The sequence below is a fragment of the Pituophis catenifer genome, unplaced genomic scaffold (assembly GCF_029215685.1).
Source record: "Pituophis catenifer annectens isolate HBS135680 unplaced genomic scaffold, rPitCat1.0.hap2 SCAF_2, whole genome shotgun sequence".
Lineage (NCBI taxonomy): Eukaryota > Metazoa > Chordata > Lepidosauria > Squamata > Colubridae > Pituophis > Pituophis catenifer.
Window position 1 is genome coordinate 110,203,394 of NW_027256882.1, and position 21,089 is coordinate 110,224,482.

At 35.5% G+C, this 21,089-nt stretch overlaps 1 protein-coding gene across 3 annotated transcripts in view; it reads right to left on the minus strand.

Moving 5' to 3' along the window:
• Positions 1–16,670, minus strand: part of CPEB4 (cytoplasmic polyadenylation element binding protein 4) — a 74,966-nt gene extending 58,296 nt beyond the window's left edge. The window contains exons 1-4 of one of the 3 annotated variants that reach the window (XM_070937358.1): positions 16,212–16,670; positions 15,682–15,822; positions 13,762–14,911; positions 895–976 (exon numbers count right to left, since the gene is read on the minus strand). In XM_070937358.1, coding sequence (XP_070793459.1) covers positions 895–976; positions 13,762–14,883 — 1,204 coding nt within the window. In that variant the 5' untranslated portion in view covers positions 14,884–14,911; positions 15,682–15,822; positions 16,212–16,670. Of the gene's footprint in view, positions 1–894; positions 977–13,761; positions 15,867–16,211 lie in introns of all 3 variants that reach the window. The other 2 variants (XM_070937356.1, XM_070937357.1) reach the window with 2 other exon arrangements.
• Between the last annotated feature and the right edge of the window lie 4,419 nt (positions 16,671–21,089).

Consider the following 21,089-nt stretch of genomic DNA (forward strand, 5'->3'; position numbering starts at 1 on the left):
TGGGAACAATAACTATATTCTCTCAAACATTTCATACAGATGAAACTTTTAAACTATTCAGTAAGTAAACTACACTCACATTGGAATATTACCTGCAGCCTTAATAATTATCCTAATATTTATATTAGGAAATATATTTTCATAATTTTGGGGCACTAACATTTATATTAAATTCAATCCTACCCTTTGAAATAGCTGTATAATCTCTACACAATACTGTATCTCCCTTATTTTAAGCACATTAATGGCTCTGTTTTAGACTTTTTCACTTCATCGTTTCAGCAAGCATGCTTTTTCATAATTTCCCTTAGTATAGTTCCACACAGTTTTATTGTACTGAAATTTAATAGCAGCTTCTATATTTTCTTTCCTTATGTCCACTTCCTGTTTATTCATTTGAGAGATTAATCTTTCTTCTGAACCTTTTGCATGCAGGACTCATGCTCTCACCCTGCACTCATGTCATTTTTAGTCTTGTTTCTTTCACTTCTTTCATTTTTTTCAATATTAATACCAATTAATGACCTCTCATAAACTTTTAAAGAGCATAAACAGGTAGGTGAGAATGAGATGAGAGCGTACAAGAAAAGTGACTGGACCATTTGGGGACCCAACAGAGAATAAGTATAGTGACTGTATGGTGAGTATATGGTTAGAAAAGGGTCTGTTTGAAACAAATGGTTTAAGCATAAGTCTATTCATGCACATACATGAAAAAGGAATTATTTCAATGGTAGCTTTGATTTAATTGCTTATGATGAAAGACTGAGAGAATTGATGAAGGACACATGGGTGGTAAATGCTTTAACGGTATTATAAATTGAAGAACTTTCTATCGTGCACAACTATATTACCCTAATTATTTAATCCCCAAAAATAGTAATCCAAGGTTACCTTTCAGAGAATCACTTTCAGCTCTCATTATGTCGATTAATGAATTCTCCAGTGAATGCATGTCAAAAGTTCTTGTACGATCCTGCAAATAAATACAAAGAACAGTTTAGAGCGGGAGCTAGGCTAAGCAAAAGAGCATTTTTAATTACTTTTTTCAATGTATTAATCATTTCTAAATATAAGAACCTGAAGCAGAAATTAACTAGAAAGTTATTAATGGCTTAGTAAATATCTAAAAATGCCATATATTGCAGAATTTGCTAAAACTGTACATATTTCTGAACAATCCTTTAGAACTCTGGCCCACCTCCCATGTCAAAAATTATTCAAAGTACCATACACAATTTCAACAAAGTAAAATATAATTTCAAAACATAATAGCTTGCATGTTTCAAGTAATTATTATTCATATATTACAAGAAACTCAGCAGCCTACAATTTAGTCTGCCAGCAATAAAGTCAAATCAAGTGAAATAAAAAGTGACCCTATATTGGAATATTAAACATTGCTTCTGTTGACATGAACCTCACTTATCCTTATTTGGTATCTATTCAAAAGGATCCCACTCCATTGAGAAATACCATAGATACAAATGCACATTACAATTGTTTTCTATAATTCTTTCCAGCAACACTTCCTTGCCTGAACCGTACAGTTTTAGATGCCAAGTGACAATTTGTATTAGAAGGTATAATTCTTATGTTTCAGTAAGGATGGTTCTATTGTCATCATATAGAATTCATAAATAGCTATTCTGAGGGTTTTCTGCTGTATATTTCATTATACTGTTGTAATGCAAATGCAATTTAAAATGCAGATTGAAAGTGCTATATACTAAATGTAATCAGTTAGATTCTCTACATTATAACTAAAAGCCATGGACTTCAAACTTAAGTGAAAATAATTTTATAAGGAATTATAGTTAACACAATTATTAATATATGACTATGTAAATAAAATTCATTCCCAAATCCTAATAAACATCAATATGTCAAGATAAAAATCATTAAAAGATAAGAAACATTTTTAAATATTACAACAAATAATCTGTGGATATTGATATTAAAGTGTCCTTTAATATCCAAAGTTCCAAAAAATTATTATTTCTAAAATAAATATTAATCCTGTAAGATAGCACTACAGGACATTTACTACATACTTTATAATTAGGTAAGGTACTATACAATGTCCTATAAATGGTAACTATCAATAATTTCAATAATCAATAATTACTGCACAAAAAAGTACAAGAATGCTATTTCTTAGAAATATTGATATTCCAAATTGCCTGGTATTTCAGGTAACAAGATTACTCTGCATTTAAGATAGTTAGAATTATATTATAATTTACATAAACATTTCACCTAAATGACTAACTTATCACCATCATATATTCTCTGTAAATCTGGAACATGTATATCCAATAATTCTTTTATAATATCCAAAACCCTATTTTAACATAAGCCTACACAGTTCAGTCTAGTCTACAACTATGTAGAGCTCAAATTAATAAAGAACCATAAAGTTCAATGGATAGTTTTGATCCAGTCAAATATCTAATTATAATTTATTTCTCACTTGAGAGTAGGAAGAAAACTTCTGAAGGAAAAAAATGGAACATAAATGGATTAATTAATATCATGTTCCTAATTAATATTAAGCTCTTGTACTGACCCACTTTTTGATTTCTAGCTTTACTTTGTTTCACTATATTTATTAATGCATGGCACTACTAATAAAAACTAGCTCGAAGTAGTGGTTAAGGCATCAGGCTAGAAATTAGGAATTAGAAATTCTAATTCCTGCCTTAGGCCCAAGACCAGCTGGATGATCTTTGGCCAGTCACTTTCTCTCCACCTTAGGAAGGAGGTAATGGCAAACCATTTCTGCAAAACCTTGCCAAGTAAACTGCAGTGACTTGTCCAAGTAGTTTCCAAAAATTGGACACAATTAAATGGAAGGAGTAAAAAGTCCCTCAAAAAGTATACATTGCTTAAAGCAGGGCTAACAAACTCCTGGCCCATGGGCTGGATGCGTCATGCACTGGCCACGCCCACGCCACAGTTTAGCAAAGGGGGAAAAAGTCCCGATACATCATGTGACACTGCCATGACGATCTGAGTTTGACAGCCCTGGCTTAAAGCATCCCTGAACAGAAATCTATTGCCTTTCAAAAATCAAAACAAACTTTGCTGTGTCACATTTGAATACTGTGTCATCTTCAGAATTATAGAACTTCTTTTGAAGATTTCAAATCATGTAACATCTATACATATTATAGTTCTATGAAACGGTACTAACATGGACATGACAAAATGTGATTTTTGATTTACTCATCTAGTTCAGTCTGGTAACTCTTCTATACCTAAGACATCAAAATTAAATTACAGATACCACTTTGTATTTCAAGTTCAAAGCCAGCTCATCTTCCATTCTCATTTCCAAAAGAATGAGTGGCAAGTAAAATTTAAATATACAATAATTCTGTGTGTTCTTTGAAAACTGAAATGTTGAAATGAATTTACTATATTTACTAAATAATTATCCTCATTTCAGTATCCTAGTTACTTGAAAAACTATGTATACTTAACATCTACAATGAGAGAGAAAATAAAAAGTAAAATATAAAGCAAAATTTGAAGCAAAGCTTTTCTATCATTGAACTTTATTAGTATGTTTAAAGTTGAAATATCAATTTTAATACTATAAAGATTGAAATAACAAATTAATTTCATATAGGGATGAAATTCCAGTATTGAAAAAGAAATCCATAACTGGAAAATAAGTCAGGAACAGTTCATTTATTTCTCTTAGCAAAATTGATAGGACTGAATTGTGAACAGTTTAAGTGTTATGTCAAAGTTGAAACCCTCCTCCAAAACTTATAAAATAGTTGTGTTAGAAATACAATGTGGTAATCTAATGTAATGTGTTTTTTAATGTGTAGTTATTTTTATTAAGAATTCAGCTTATTCCTGCTAAAATATCATACACTGGTGAAGAACTCATATTAATCTAATATGGCATCAGAATTCCATGCTAGTGTGCAGCAGTCCAAGGATGCCAATTGTCTTCAATCTTACAGCACTTTCTAATCACTGCTTTGTCCTTTTGTAGAAAAACATAATAAAAATCCCACATATACATTTTTAAAAATCATCCAAAAATTAATTTTGGATGTAGCAGAACATTAAGGAAAAGCTTGAAATGTTTTTGAGTTAGTCATTCAGTCAGCATAATTACTGAGAGGCTGGCATCAAGTCAGTGCAGTATCAGATTTTTCACCTTGATATATCTTGTAACAATGTCTGTGAAAGCCATTAATAAATGTACCAAGAATGACTCCACAATAATTCAACACATCTAAAGACATAAAAAAGCAGGTACTACACACGACCTTTTTTTTTTTTACATATTCTTAAAATATACATTTTCTTAGGCACCAAGAGGCTTGCTAACAACCAATAATTGTGAAAAAATATAGGCACAAGTAATTTTAAACAGAAACTCCCTTAACTGGGATTCTTAGAAGCTGAGAAGGTAGAGTTGCATTAGTTCACGCTACCAGATTGACAAGTAGTTGTGCCCATAAATAATTTTTACTAACTTTCACCCTTACTCCATTTTTTATTTAAAAACATTACACATTGATATATTCCCATTCCTTATCTTTTGATCTCTGTATGTCAAAAGCTTTTATTCTACCATCTTCACTGAAGGAAACAGAGTCTATTTTCTGTTGTTAATACAGGAAAACTGAAATAGCCCCCATTAGTGACACAATTCTGCAATAATTTCTATACCTTTTCCATAAACTGAATATTTTTGGCAGATTTTTTCACATTTATCCAATATCCTGAAATTAAAACTTGGAAAATTTTATAATACTAAATGGCCATAAAATAATTATGAAATAAAATATCTTGCTTCAAAGAAAAAATATAATAAGGTATAGATAATAAGGGGTTCACTACCCTTATTTTCTAAAAGCTTACAAGCAAAGGATTAGTCCATATACAGGTAATCCTCAATTTACGACCACAATTTAGCCTGAAATTTATACTGTTAAGTGAGAAATTTGTTAAATGAGTTTTGCTCCATTTTATGACTTTTCTTGCCACATTTGTTAAGTGAATCACTGCAGTTGTTAAATTAATAAAATGGTTGTTTCCCCATTGGCCTTGCTTGTTAGAAGGTCGCAAAAGGCAATCACATGACTCCTGGACACTGCAACTGTCATAAATGTGAGTCAGTTGTCAAACATCTGAATGTAAATCACATGGCCATGGGGATGCTACAACAGTTGTAAGTGTGAAAAATAGTCATAAGTCACTTTTTTCAGTGAAGTTGTAACTTTGAATGGTCACTGCATGAACTGTTGTAAGTCGAGGAGTAGCTGTATTTCTGTAGCAGTTCATCACACTGTAAATTTAGATGTTCATGTAATCAAGATGTACCAATGATCCTAACCCAACTGCCACTCAAGAGTTCCATACACAGTAACATGCATCAAGTATCACAGAAAAGACACAGTGATAGAAACAAATGAACAAATAGGAAAATACTCCTGAAATAAGAATCAAATTTAGGAGGTCAGCCCTTCTAATTTTATTGCCTTGTGGTCTAAGCAAAATACATTTAGCTATAAAAATGACCAACTAAAAACCATTGGTACACACTGGAAATGTAGATAAAGAATAAAGGAATTAGATCAACCTATAAATAAAAGTAGGTTTACTTTTTAGATAATGTGGTCTTGTGTTTATAACATACAATTTTCATAAAACTGGGTATCCTCGAATAGCATTTGGTTAGCTTAATACATTACAGCATGCAGTAAAAACAGGTATAAAATTTTATTTTTTCTACTTTCATTCCCTGCTTTAACATTTAAAAGGGGAAATTGTTTTTTCTTCCAATAAGAGAAGACCAAAAACACTATTTCACTCAGAGGACTCCTAATTCTGTTCATTTTAGTTCACGTCTAAATTTCAGAAAATATTATGTAGCTCTGGAAGAGATCTTGGAAGAGACACGAAACTGTCTTGATGGCTCAGAGATTTAACTTAACATGGGTTAGTTGCAAATGTTAAATTCATTGTAGCATGATATGGTACAAAAGGGCTATCTTACATTATTTCAGAATGCATGGTTTGGCTCTCACATCTTTTTATCGGAAAGCACAGAATGGTCTCCCACAAAGCTTTAACTTCTCCAAAAGCTGAAAGAAGCTGTTTTAATCTGCTACGTTACACGATGCTAGTTGTCTGATGTGGCTATCCCAAAAGAGGAAAACAAATCCACTGCCTGTCAGTGTATGAAGAATGTTTGCATATTTGTTCATGAGCTTCTCCGTAAAATTTGCAGCAGTGGACTTTCTCTAAAAATACGTATGTACAAATCCCTTTTGACATGCAGTAAATTATATCTTTTGCCAATTAACTCATCCCACCCCCCAAACTCCCATGAGGCACAACAAGCTGAAGAGACACTTCCATGACCACACATTACCTACATAAGTAAATCAATCCAGTTTGATGACTATGCTTATATAAGAACTGGGACCAGCTCCACAACTAAGTACTTCAGATTTACCACAGCATAATATAACACAGTTTTTAAGTTAAAGTTTTTTTAAAGAACTTGTACACAAGATCCTGAACTGTAAACTCTACAAAGAACACACAAATAATTGTACTAATAACAGTCTGACTAATCAAGGTTACAGTACTAATTTAGTACTTTATTCCCTTGAAGATAGAAGAGTGTCAGCAAATAAGGAAATACGGTAACAGCTGTTTCTTAAAGAGATATCAGGATCTTATACTATTTTTTTCATTTGTTCAAGGCACAAAAAGCATATAAGACTTTAATTAAACCTGTCAACCTGTGGGAAGGCTTGGTAAAAAGGGAGCCAAATGGTACTAATAAACATTTGCTTTATATAAAGCAAAAAACTTCAATGAATATTCTTTATTACCATAATTTACTCTGTTAAAAGAAAAATAAAATTGTTGGCTTTTTTGCTTAAAGTTATTTTAAAATAATTCAGACATATGGAGGGGAAATAAAACATAACCTGGCTGCAATTTGTTTTACATTCTTGCTTTAACCATAATGTATCAATTTAAATAAAGATTTTACCCTCATTGTGACATTCAAAATGGGAAGCCATCAGTTTGAAATCATAGTTCCAATTTTGTCTACAATCCCTCCGAGAAAAATGAAAATAAACTCTGTGCACACCGCATTTACTACAATCCTTTTGAACTTATTACAAATGAACACAGTAATATATGTTTTTAAAAGCCAGTGTAAATACTGACCAAAACACCGAATTCTTTTTTCAGAAGTAGCCAAATCTCTTTATTTAATAATATCCTTCCCCCAAGTTCAAGATATGGAGGAGGAAGATGGGAGGCAGGAGGGGAACTCTTTGATTACCTCCCAATCATGTCCTGTAAACTTTTAAAAGAATAGCAAAGATATTGGTACATAAGGCAGATAGAATGGAGTCCTGCGATTAATGCATTAGTCCCATCTTCTGCTGTAGAAGTATATAATGAAGTTAATCAAGAATATTAGTATCGGATTTTGCAGTTGGAAAAACTTCAATACGATGCAAGAGGAACAAGAATACAAAATTAGGACATCAACCATTAATGTAACCTCTTGCACCACAATACCACAATGAGTTCCCATCTTTGTGGTTTTATACCTAGTTCCTACCTAAGCAAAGCATGCATACAGTTTAAAGTATCAAGATGAGTCAGTTTTTGTTGCTATCATCTGAACAGTAACTGATGAAAGTTCCAATGTTTGCCAAGGTGAGGCAATCTCACCTGGAACACAGCAACAAACGTTATAAAATTTTAAAAAACATGTTTGGGTGTGCCAAATTTGTTTGGAACAAAGGCCTGGGTTTTTAAAGAAGTGCTTTTAAAGTGAGAAATATTTGGAGATGAAGGACTCAGTAACATAACTAGTGATGATACGATTTATCTGGGCCTCTCTTTATTCAGCAGGCATATATCCACCCACCATATATTATTCACTCTATCACATGATATTTAGTATAAAGTCCCCTTTGAGTCAAGCTCAACTGTTGATGAATCCATGGGCAGATGCATGTAGTTTTCCTGGTTGATCACCACCTTCTTCTAGAATTTCTTTTTTTAATTTCCCAATCCAACTTGTAGCCCTAGGAGTTTTTAGTGATCTCTAGTACTAACCAGATTCAAACCTGCATTTGATTAATAGAACATAAATAGATCCAGATACGCCTCCCCTTCTTCCACTCCCCATTCCCAGTCCTTCTAGATTTCAACTTTCATAATTCCTAACCAGCTAACATTCCTGAAGGGCAACAAATTGGGAAAAATTGCTAATATCTCCAAATTAATACAGGTGGAAAATATGTATTATGTATTCTTGGAAAAATAAGTCATTAACCTTAGTGATCCATTCCCTTTTTCAACTACTGTATTTGATTAGAACATAACATAATCAGTAGGCTAAACATGCTTCAGATTCAAAGGGAATAATGTACCTAGGAGGGTAGTCACATAATCCTGGGGAAAAACAGCTGTTTTAAGGAGCTGTTGACAGATACTAAATGATTACCTTCATATATCCCCCAAAACAGCCTTTTGCCTTCAATACTTTAATGTAAACACTAAGTTTCTATCTAAATGTCTTAATCTTCAGCAATATCAGTAGTGACAGCACTTGCCTAACCTTGGCTGGGTTTAAAACTAAAGAGGGGTGGGCCTGGTTAGTACTTGGAGGAATACCAGGGGTGAAAGCTAGACCAAAAAAAAAAAAAAAATCCAGAAGAAATATTTTGTTTTATTGCCAGGAAAACAAAATGGACATGTCCATAAAATCACCTGGACTTGGTTGATTTGAGAGAATGTTCAACCAAGTGGCTCCCAGTCTTTTATCATTTTGAGGCTTAACCATTTGCTTTTGTCCTACCTCAACTGGTCAACAGAAAAGACTGATACACAACTACAGTTTCTTTTTTTAGGAGGGCAACCCTAGCATTAGAACTTGCCCAAACATATGTAATTGGAGACCAAACAGTAAACTGAACACCATGTTTAAAAGAAATGGTGTATCTTTATATGCATTTTCATTTTTTTACCTTTACAAGGGGGAAAACGAAAACATACTGAAAGCAGTTCTAAGTCTATAGGTTGTCAATTTCACATTTCCCCATGGAAAATGCTACGGTGGGAAGAGACAGCCTAAAAATGCTTGTTTGGAGTCCATCAAAATTGCCTCAGATGCTTTCTCAGTCATACATTTATGATCACCCTAGTCCATATTTCTTTCTTTCTTATGCAATTCCCAGAACAACATGACTATAAATAAAAGGTTCTGATGTACATTCCAGATTGTGGTTATGTAAAAAAAAAAAAAAGAGTGGAGAAAAATGGGACAAGCATGTATTGCCTTATATGAAGAACAGCCACTATGAACCTAACAATACAAAATGTCGGGCTGGAGCTACAGGTTCATACAATCATGATTCAACTTTAGCAACATCTGTCAGATGTACAGACATGCTTTCTTTAAAACACTGAATCCAATTTCAACCTTCTTGAGCAATAAGTAAAACAAATACCGTCAAAGGCAGGCCGAAGATCAGATAAACATTTAAAAACAGTCTCACTACTTTTAATCCAGAATATCGCATTATTATCATATAGCTAATGTAGATGAAAATTTAAAGAAAATAGAACAGGCTGCTGTTCTAAGCATGCTTGTCTTCATAGCAATCAACCATTCCTTATAAATTATTTTTCTAGTTTCCTTACCAGACTCATAATTTTGCATATGAAGTAGTAACTCCATTTTGCCTTTCTTTGAACAGATATTTAGGACAAATAAAAACAGATTTAGCAAAAGATAAATGTAGCATATCCAATTAAAATATAATCAGAATCATTACAATTTTTTCAAGCAATTTATTGGAGCCAAGAATATACCACTAACCTAATTAACATCTTGCTTGCTATCAAGAAGCAAGTTAGGTTCACAAAACCTTGTTTGTTTCAATGAAGCTATAGATTTTTTTAAAAAGCATTAGTTTTTTGTTGTTTTTTTGCTGGAAACATTTAACAGCTAAATGTGGGAGAATAGTCAGTATGCAGCGGTTGCATGTTTCAACTTAATAAATTCCTTCAGGGCAAGTGAAATAAGCATACAGCTATTTATTTTAGAAACTGGACTTCTGCCTAGCAGCAAGGATAAGTTTTCCTGTTTCAACCTTAACTGTCTTTAGTGCAGAACAGTGTCCCTGTTCTACAAGGAAGTACACTAGCAGGAAAGACATGTTTGCATACGTAAAAGCCGATTTGAAATCTAATTGCTACCGATAGGCCTCTACATTCTGTTACGAGTGCAGTGCAAAATAAAGCTACGAATGTTCTTTTTAAAACAAGACCAGTAGAAGTTTTACAGTAATATATTTGCTTCCAAATTGCACCATCATGATGAAGCATACATTTTCATTGTGAAAAATATGTGGGCTTCTTCTTCACTGCATTCTCAGCAGAAGTTGGTGTCCCTATTCAAAAGGAAAGGTAAAGATAGCAAAAGGTTTTTTCCCTGCAAAGAAAATATTTTAAATAAATTGTATTCTTATTTATATCTCTTTCCCCTCCGCCCAGATTTAATCAGTACTTTCAAATGTTCAGAGCACTTTGCAAAAAGCATTAATGCATCAATACCATGTACTTATTATATGTTGAGAATTTTAAGCAGGTTGTATTCTAAAATACAAAAAGAACAGAAACAAAACATAGATGTTTCAACAATAAACAACCTTTCCTCTGGCACTCCCAGATCGAAATGTTTGAACCTGTCACATTCAATATAGTACATGCGCACGCTTGCAGCTTAAAAGAGGACTGGCTCTTTAAATCAAAGAGAATATGACCCACGTGCACAATTCCATACTTCTGTGGTTGTGTTCCTGGTTGGGAGCTGCACTGCAGTTTTTACTCGCTCTGCATGCAGTTAGTTTTCTCATGCTAAAGTATTAAAGGGAAAAGGTGACATAGGGACGCAAACAAAGCTCACATTATACTGTATCCTATTTCCTGTTAGGAAATGCAAACTGGACAATTCAAATTGCCATACCTGTCTTTAAAGAGCTGCCTCTTTGGCAAACAAGCAAGAAAAACCAACAAGCATTGTGTAATTGCTGTTTACCCTTTATCTGTGCACTAGGGGGCAACTGCTACTGACTAGTGCTGCTGCAGCTACCATCGCTTCCCTCGTTGTTAATGTAGCATTAAATCTATGGATATCATTGAACATCTTCATTAGCGGAAAATATTTTGCTGATTTTAAAACTTCAAGGAGCCGAGAGTGCAAATAAATACAATAAATATACAGCCCATTCTATTTTCTTCCTAACAACCCAGTAAAAGATCCCACATGCAACACTGCAACAACATCCCAACTGGGAAAAACAAGGGCAACAACCACTGTTAAAGGCAAAACTGGGTTCTAGCCTCACACCAATATCCATTTTCAATTGTCTGGTCTTCTATATCATCATAACAAAACTAAGATGTGGGATGAATAGAATTTTTTATTTCGCCTTCCATTAAATCAGGCCTAGGCACTAACAAACTATTATTTTAGTAAAGATGCATTTTAGCATCAAATGACAATGCTTTTTTAAAACAATTATCCCAGTTCGTGCATCATACAACATACTAAGTATTTGAATGAAAACCAGGCGATGCTCTTTAAAAAGAAAGCCAGGTCAGCAAAGGCCTTTTGCATCAGAGTTAATCTCTGAAGGATATTCATGTCTGTATTTCCCGTGGCACCAAGATAAGGCCAGCTCCTCTACTAGGGGAGTCTGTGATTATTACATTTGCATAAACATTGCAGAATTTACTGAATTTTCATTTACTGAAGAAAAGGCAACTTCTCTATATATGGAAGCTATTTGTGTCTGTGTGGAAAAAATAACATTGGTCCAAATAAATGGTATTGTATTTGTTACTTCTAGCAAGATACCACATAGCAGTAATACTAAACATAGCTGAACACAGGTCTTTTAATTAAATGAACGAGAGGTAGAATTTAATTGTAGGTATTCCAAGAGCTTAATCCAAATGTAAAGCTTTGTAAACATATTTTTGCACGCACTTTCATTCGAAATAAATAGTTATCTTGCACAATCATTTGGGGAAAAAAGAGAACCATTTCATGTGAAAAAGGAGGAAGAAAAAAAAGCACTATCGGCTTCATGCTGCAAAAAGTAAATGCCAAAAATTACTGGAGAATTTTCTAGATCTGCAATACTCAGCTGTTCTTTGAAGTCCTGCACTTGCCTCCTCAGCACTGAGCACAGGCATTTTAAATTAAAATGTACTTCATTAAAATATGTTCCTTTTGCTAGATACAAAGAGGCAGGATTTGGTCCTGATATGGCCAATTTGTTCTTCATGGGAAAAAAAATGCTCACAATATATTGCCACAGATATATATATATATAATTGGAATAATAATCCAAAGGATAAAAACCACGTAATAATATTCCAGTATTCCAGGACAAAACATTCTACTTGCATCATGCCTAGGTCCGAGGCCTTAATTTATGAAGAGAAAGACAATGCTTTATCCTACCACAGTGTAGTTTATATAATCGCAATTTGCAAAATGAACTACTAAAACAATGAACCAAATCTTGCTGCAGTGAGGCTCGACCATTACCTCTGTACTCCAGCTGATTCATAGTATTATGAATCCTCATATTGCTTCCTGATTTATTATTTCATGATTTCTATTTCAGGTACATGAACTAAAAAGAAAATACAAGACGTGTCCTCTGGGTAATCTAACCCAATTATAAAATAGTTTTCTATATTTAACAAAAGTATGGCTTTTGTCTATCTACCAGTTTTCCAATTACGACAAAACTAGGTCATAGCACATGTCTGATTATATATACCATGTTGAGAAATAACAAATATTTTACAATTTTATTTTTTCATCAATATTTTTTAACGTTTTGCTATCTCAGTAAAACATTACAGAATATTCAAACTTAACCAGATCTTATAATGAAATGCAATATACTGTCAAGGTTTTCACTGCATTGTTTAAATGGCGATTTCTAGTGGTAATTGTTTATAAGTGGAGAAATAGGTACTACTGAAATTCTCAGCCTATTTCCTTATAGCAAATGGCTACCCTCCAATAGAAAAAGCTGTTTGAAATAGCCCACATCTATTTTTAGTAATGATTTATAATCTACTACTAAAATATATTGCCCTTCCTAGTAGAGACCAGCTCAACATTTTAAGATTGTTATTTGAGCTGCATTTAAAAACCCACACATTCCAAATTAAATCAAAATGAAAATTATGCTTGTTGTACAAAGCTGTCAATGTATTTTCTATAGTTTTAGGAACCGGTAATAATTAATTGCACAGAATTCTATTATATTTAAAAAGGAGCACAGTTTCAACAGTTCTTGTGCTTTAGGATTTTATTCAGTTATAAGGATGACTCCAATTATTGCTCTTGTAGTTGTTTTATTGATCAGATAATACTGATTTGACAGCAAGCTAACTAGATAATAGATTTCCTATTTTGTTTTAGGTATTTCTGACAAACATTATACAGAGCATCCATGATTCAGACATGAGCAACCATGGCATGAAATGTCACAGGATGAACTACACATTTAGGTGCATTTTTAAAACTGATTTTCATAATTGTGCATTTTTAATATTTGAAGCAATGCAAAAAAAAGATAAAACATTACAATTCACGCAGTCTTTCCTAGATCTCTTTATACAGCATTTTATCTAATATTAATAAAATGATCTCACCTGAAAGGGAAAGATATTGTCAGCTCTGTTCAAACTGTCTTCCATCCAAGATTTTGGAGCAAAAACGGAACTGGGTCGTGCATACTTCTGCAACTGGATATGATTATTTGGAAAATTCTTCTTCAGGGGTGAGATGGAATTCAGGGGTGTTATTCCTCCATTCAGTCCCCTGCGGTGATCTCGCCCTTGGGACCCACCCCACCCACCACATCCACCACCAGGACTCCATGAGGAAGATGGTGTAGGTGATGGGCTTTGGTAGCTGCTCCATGGAGAGGGTGGTTTGTTAAGATTATTAGCAAGATGAGGCAGTTGATTAAAAGCAGCATTTCTATGTGTAAATGGAGGTGGATGAGGGCTTGCAGGAGACCTCCTCTGTTGTTGATGCTGATTGTGATGATGTTGAAAATGGGGGTGATGAGGGTGGTGCTGAGAGAGGGGTCCAATCTGAGGGGAAAAACTACCCCCAAAACCAGGACTGACATGATGTGGAAAATTCTGAAACAGCAGAGCACCATTATTTGCTGAAGCAGGAGGCACCCCTCCCTGGTGGAAGAAACTCGCATCTTCATTTATTATTGTTGAAGACGAAGGAGCTATAGCTGCTGCTGACCAGTTACTGAAACCAGTCAGAGAAGATGCAGTAGATGTCAGGGGCTGGCTTGAAGTACCTAGCCCTGTAGCCTCTTGATAATCAAATCCTGTTAACACTGGCGATTCTATTCTTATTTTTTCCTTCCCATTGCCATTTTCAGAAGAATTATCTCCCTGGCTTTCTTCAGATTTAGCTTTCTCAGAATCAGGCAGCATGCCTGCTTCCTGACTTTGACTAGGGGAAAGCTGCTGTTTTTCTAGGGAGTCTTGTTTTTCCTGTTGTTGACTTTTCGATTTTTCTGACCCCAGAATCTCATCCTGAATATTATGGGCAGCTGGAGCAGGAAAGAGCCAAGCTGACCCAGCACTACTGCCATTGGCAGCTGTGTTATTTATAAAAGCAGCAGGATTGGGGGCTGCATTTTGATGGTGATGTGGAGGCTGCAGATGTGGATGAAATCTGACTGGAAAAGCTGACTTATTCCCGGTGTTGTTCTGCACTAACACGCCAAACCCGTAATCCCCCATTTATTTTATTTTAGAATCTGAATTCCTCCTGGAAAGAGAAAAAAAAATCTTTAAATGGTTTTCTTCTACTAAAGCAACAGAATAGAAAATATCTTTTTATGATAAACTTTCTTCCTACCCACTTGAGATATCTGATTTGGATATTTTTCCTGGATTCTTGTAAGTGAGATCACTTAAAATATTGACATGGGTCAATTTGTGTTCACTTCCTTCTAATAGCCAGAAGGAATGGAAAGTAAATCTTTGGTTAACAAAATAAGAGCTTTCCTTTTTTAAAAAGGAAATACACAAGAATGAAGTGGGGATGAAAGAAAGTTCCAGGGAATTTTTTTAAAAAAAGATATATATAGATATATATAGATATAATATATATTAACTTTCTTGTCTTACCAACTGCCTCAACCTGCTCACGTACACATTAATGAAAAAAAGATACCATGACATCTGGTACTCCTCACTCCTTCACAGCTCCAAAAATATATTTAAATCTGGAATCATTTAATAAATTCTATATAATCTAATATATATCTGTGTTCTACTCTAACAGTCTTTGCTGTGGAAAATGTAAAGATTTTAGCTCAGGATCTCTTTAGGGAAGCAAATTCTAGAAGAGAAACTTCCCTCCCCCACAACCTGTGCTGCTACTGCCTTTGCCTGTAGGACTATGAATAATATGATTTATGCGGATGCCCTTCTGACAAGGCCTTTCTATCTCGAGAGGGAGGGTGTGAGGATTTGTTCCTTTTTCTGATCTCTAAATATTGGCATTCAGTGAGTGCTGGGTGTATGTGTACAGACTGAGTTGAGCAGGCGAAGGGTGGATTCTTGCTGCTGCTGCTGCTGCTGGCTGGCTGGCTGGGTGGGTGGGTTCCTGCTTTTTGAAGCTCGCCTTCTATTATGATCCGATATTTACGTGTCCTTCAGATGAATCCTGGCTGCCTGCAGAGGAAAATTTTCACCTCAGAAAATCAGCAGTCAAGTGTCTGGAGGGGGGATGGAGGAAAAATACCCGGACAGCATAAGTTAAGACATTAAAAAAAAAAAAGCCATCAGCAGAATTATTTATTGGGCACAAAAAAAAAAAAAAAAAAAAACACGAGAGAAGGGGCTTGGGCTCAAATCCATATACTGTACCCAGAATATCTAAGGCAAGGGAGGGGAAGGCTTCCTTCTGATGAGATTTCTTCGAGGGGAAAGGAAGGAAATACAGGTCTGATGCCGCCCTTGCTCTCTCTCTCTCTCTCTCTCTCTCTCTCTCAGAGATAGGAGCTGGCACCAAAATGGGGATTTCACCATTCACTACCCGCGCAGAGAGGGGAGGACTTTACCTCTGGAGGGGAGCAGTCTCCGCCGGGGAGGGGACGACGTTGGCGGGGAGCCGGACTCCTCTCTCCCCCATGGGAGCCGGTTTCTCAAGGGAGGAGGGTCACGAGGATCACTTAGTGGCGAAAGCGCAGGGAAGGGCCGAATCAAGGCTGGCTCTTATGGTGGAGGTGGAGGAGGAGGAGGAGGAGAAGGGTGAGGAAAAGAGGAAAGCGTTGGTGGCGGCGATAGCGGTTCCCAGGGGTCCTGCCTTTCCTCTCACTGCCGATCCTCGGGGGCTGCGACTGCTTCTCCGCCTCGGCTCCTCCCGGCGTCGTTCTTTGCCCCTCATGTAAAACAATCGTCGATCGGGAGGGTGGAGGGAGGCTCCTATTAAATCGCGGAGACGCTGGGCTATTTCTGTCAAATACGCCGGTGCGTCAGCCCGGCCCGGCCGCCTCAGCCACCGCCGCCGTCTCCACAGGACCGAGCCTCCGATCGAAATGACAACCAGCTGGAGAGAGGCAGCGCGACACTTCCGGTACAGAGAAGCTCCGCCCCTCCTCTCTCCCCCCTCTCTTGTCTGCATGAGCCACGCCTCTACTCCCTCCAGTCGCTAGCCAGAAGAGGGACTGCGAGAGTCGGCCTCCCTTTTACATAAGGGCAAATGGGGCGGCGCTGCGTCCGCCATTCTTGCTTCAGGCAGTTTTCTTTCCCTCAAGAGAAGTTGAGCGGCCATGTTGGGTTAGGTAATGAAGCCACAGAGTCTGTTAAATGTATGGTTTGGTCTAATCTAAGCAACCATTTTTGAGTATGGCAGGCGTGAGCTTTTCATTGGCTAATGGTTTCTGAATGGCAGTTTATTTGATGGGGTCAGTTTATTTTAAGCATCCTGAGAAGTTTCTGGATATATAAAATTTTGTGATCTGGCATAAACATTGTTCTTGATAAAACTGCCATACGTTTTAAATCCCAATCGTAGATCCCAGACAACAATTTAGATGAATCCTTGATTAAAAAAAATATTTAACTGGAATATTACTCAGTCATCCTGGTCATGGTTGTCCCAAAGGTGCTTTTTCCAGAGGCAACTGGACTTTCCAGATAGTCCAGTTGCCTCTGGAAAAAGCACCTTTGGGTTAACTGGAATATGGCATTTTCCTTTGTGATTTTGAAGACCTCTAAAGAGAGGTACAGCTCCCCTTAGGAACGTAATATTCACAGCTTGTTGTTTTAACCATTCAGTCTCCTCCAACTCTTGGTGACTTTATAGGCACAGCAGTGGCTTCTTACTTAAAGTCTGTCTGAGAAGTCATATAATCATTATTTCTAGTTGGTTCACTTTCATCATACTTCCCCAATCTGATGTTCTCCAGATGAGGTATACCTTGGTACCCATCGCTTCTCAATGAAATGGGAACTGAAGTCCCAGCAGGTTGGGAAGGCTTCCCAGTAGGGAGGACAATCTTTCGATTATTGAACCAATCTTAAACAAAAAAAGGATATTGCTTTGTCCATTTTGAACATTTGGATATTCGTAACTTCTCTGATCTCCGGGTTTTTCGCTGTGCCCTCAAGGCCCTACTGTTCCGACAGGTGGGGCTGTCAAATTGAATGATTTTAAATTGGGTTTTAATTTTGGGTTTTAAAATTTGGCCAAAACTATTTAATGATTTTAATTAATTTTAACTATGATATTGTATATTTGTATATTTGTATTTTAATTCTGGCTGTACACCGCCCTGAGTCCTTCAGGAGAATGGGCGGTATATAAATAACATCATCATCATCATCATCATCATCATTATTATTATTATTATTATTATTATTATTATTATTATTATTATTATTATTATTATTGAAGGCACTGGGTTTGTCACACCAGGATAAAGCTGGCAACCATGGCATTTCCATACTATGGACTAGCCTGTTTGTGTGATATCACATATATTTATTTCCTCACCAAAACACGTGTCTGTTAAGATGCCAAAATGAAGAATCACCACGGCTAATTTAACAATTCTATAAGTATTACTCTCCTTCTCTTTTCAAGCCATTCTCTCTTGTTATTAATACCTGCAGTCATCATACATTCAGAAATTAATAACTATATCTGTGAAGTCATTATTTTGGCTTTTGTAATGTAGTGTTGCTGAATATATGGCTTGGATGTTACATCTGCAGATGTTCATCACTTATATTTCAGTACAGGTTTTGCAGCATGTTTAGTTATCCGGTTACAGAAGTTCCTGACTTTATTATCATTACGTATGATTGTGGTCTGGCACCTCTTGTTTGCTCCTGTTTGTACATTAAATATTAGGCCTTTTTTTAGGACAACATAAATATCCAAGATATGCTGATACATTTAGTTGCACAGATGACTATACCCCAAGACAAAAATTAGAAGCTTCTTTGTTTATAGGAATTTAACTACGGTATCAACAAGTGAAGTGCCATATTTGATATGAACAAAAATAAGAAAGCTTTTGGGAACAGAAGAGCTTTCAGATAAATACCCTAGCGCTTCTAATCAAGACACACTATATAGTTTTTTTCACCTTTTTCTTACCACCCTTTTGTGGATTTTATGGGAAAACATAGGAAGATTACAAATAGAAGACTATGACAGAATCACCCACACAATTTTATATTGTGATAATACAAAAAAATTCTCACTTAGAAAAATACCTGGCAGATTATTTTCCTCTAGGTACATGTGTGTACACATATATACATACATACATACATGTTGCACATGTGATAATGCACACTCTGTATGGAAAAGAATTTAAGTGTAACTAATCTATTATATCACTGAATAAGAAATAATGGCAAAGAGTTTCTGTACAGTCTTTTACTCAAAGTAGTTTTTGAGGCAGCATGAGCAAGTACTGTATGAGGCAGCTTCCTACACGGTTATTTAGGATTCAATATCAAAGGACACATTCTTTAGCCTTTTCCACACAGTTCAGTTGAAGTGCCATTTTCCCAATCTTGGCCAGTAGAAAAAAAAATTATTGGCATAAAATCTGCTGCCCAATTGCTGATCCCTATCCTACCTCAATTACCTCTGTTCACTTATGTCAGTCAATTAATTTCCCTCCAAGATAATAGATGAAAAATGCCTAATAGATTGACAAACCTTGAAGCTTCCCTTGAATGGTGTTGAAAGAAAATTCTACATATAACTTCAGTATAGCCAAGAGTGAATGGTTTAAGCCTGTCTCCCTTGTGGTCTGGGGATGAGAAAAAGGTCATCTTATGCTGGGGTGGGGGGGAGATTGCCAGGGTATCTTTGTGTTGTGGTTCAGTGAAAAGGGGAAAGACCTTGCATAGGAACAAATGAAAAAAAGTTACATACTTCAGTGTGGGGAGCATTTATTAGAGTCCTGGATTACTCCCAGAGTTGAATGATATAATTGACTTAGACTCCACCCAAAAGTCATTTTCCAAATGCTGCTCTTCAGAATCAAATCACTGTGAACTTTCCTGTGCATGAAAATCTCAGAATTCTCCCCTTCTCCTTTTGTAGACCAGTCTGACTTTGGGACACTGGAGTTTGCAGAGGGGCCTTTTAGCTAGGCCACAAGAAGCTAAATCAAGAACCTTATATCCTACATCAAGCCTATACAGGAAGGAGGTTCCCTCAACTTTGCCATATGTTTTCAGTGAATTGTGACGATTTAAATACCACATGTGTATAAAAGATCATACTGAACATTTGGTTTAAAAACAGTTCTGAAAAAATCCTCCTTTTTTGAAAATTCAAATACAGCATTGTCCTGACACCAAATGTCACAATTAACCTTAAGGCTATACTGGAAGACAAAGCTGTACTGATAAACAAAATGAACATTTGCTCAGCCTCAGCAATTTATGGCATTGGTACTTTTTAAAAAAACAATAATGAGGTATTAAGAAAATGGTAATATATTCAGATGCATTATACTCTATATACATAAAGTAGTTAGACCAACACAAGAAATTAGCCAGAAACAAGTCTTTATCCTGTTGTAGTAGATAACTAAGTTTTAAACAATATGTTATGTAGAGTTTTTAAAAAGACATAATAAAAAAATTGAACAGTCGTCTAGTCCAGTAAGACTGGGGCAACAAATTTACTTTCTTCCCAAGAAACAGTTTTGCCTTACAATCCAGTGCATGCTTACTTGTGAGTTACTGTTATTTACTTCCAAGAAATCATATAATTATGTGGGCTATAATTGCCATCAATTATAGTTATCTGTAGTTGTCTTGCCTAAGTAACCCCCTGTACTTCATAATAGTACATGAAAGATATTATATGAAAAGTTCACAGTGACCACTTCTTTTATACATTTGAAATCCACCTTCCACTAAGCAATCTTACCCTAATGAGCCTAAAAAAAGTTACCACTTTTTCTTCCTGTTATAATTTATGCATAACTTACTACTCTTTCATTTTCTTGGAGGCCTTAACTTGTATCTTAAGTACGATATGCTCACTCCAAAAGACTTCAAAGCAAATCATACTTAGAACTGGTTTTTAAGTATTTCCCTAGATATAACAGTTGGAAAACGAGATTATGGTTAGAATTTCCAATCTTCATGTATGTTGGCCTCGTTAAGCCATCTATTTTCAAAGTGACTGTCATGTTAGTCTTTCACAGCAAAATCAAAACAAGTGTCTTGTGGCATGAGATATTTGTGGTATATCTGATCAGAGGACTGGGTTCTAGGAAAGCAAAGCAGTAATAAATTTGTTAATCTTTAAGGTAACCCAAACTCTTTACTATTACAATTTTATTCCTAACAGTTTTCAGATGTCTTTCTCTGCCAATCATATCAGAATATTTCTATATCCATTTATTTAATTCAGGGTGATGAATTCCCAATTAAAGATCTTTTATTTTAAGAAAAAT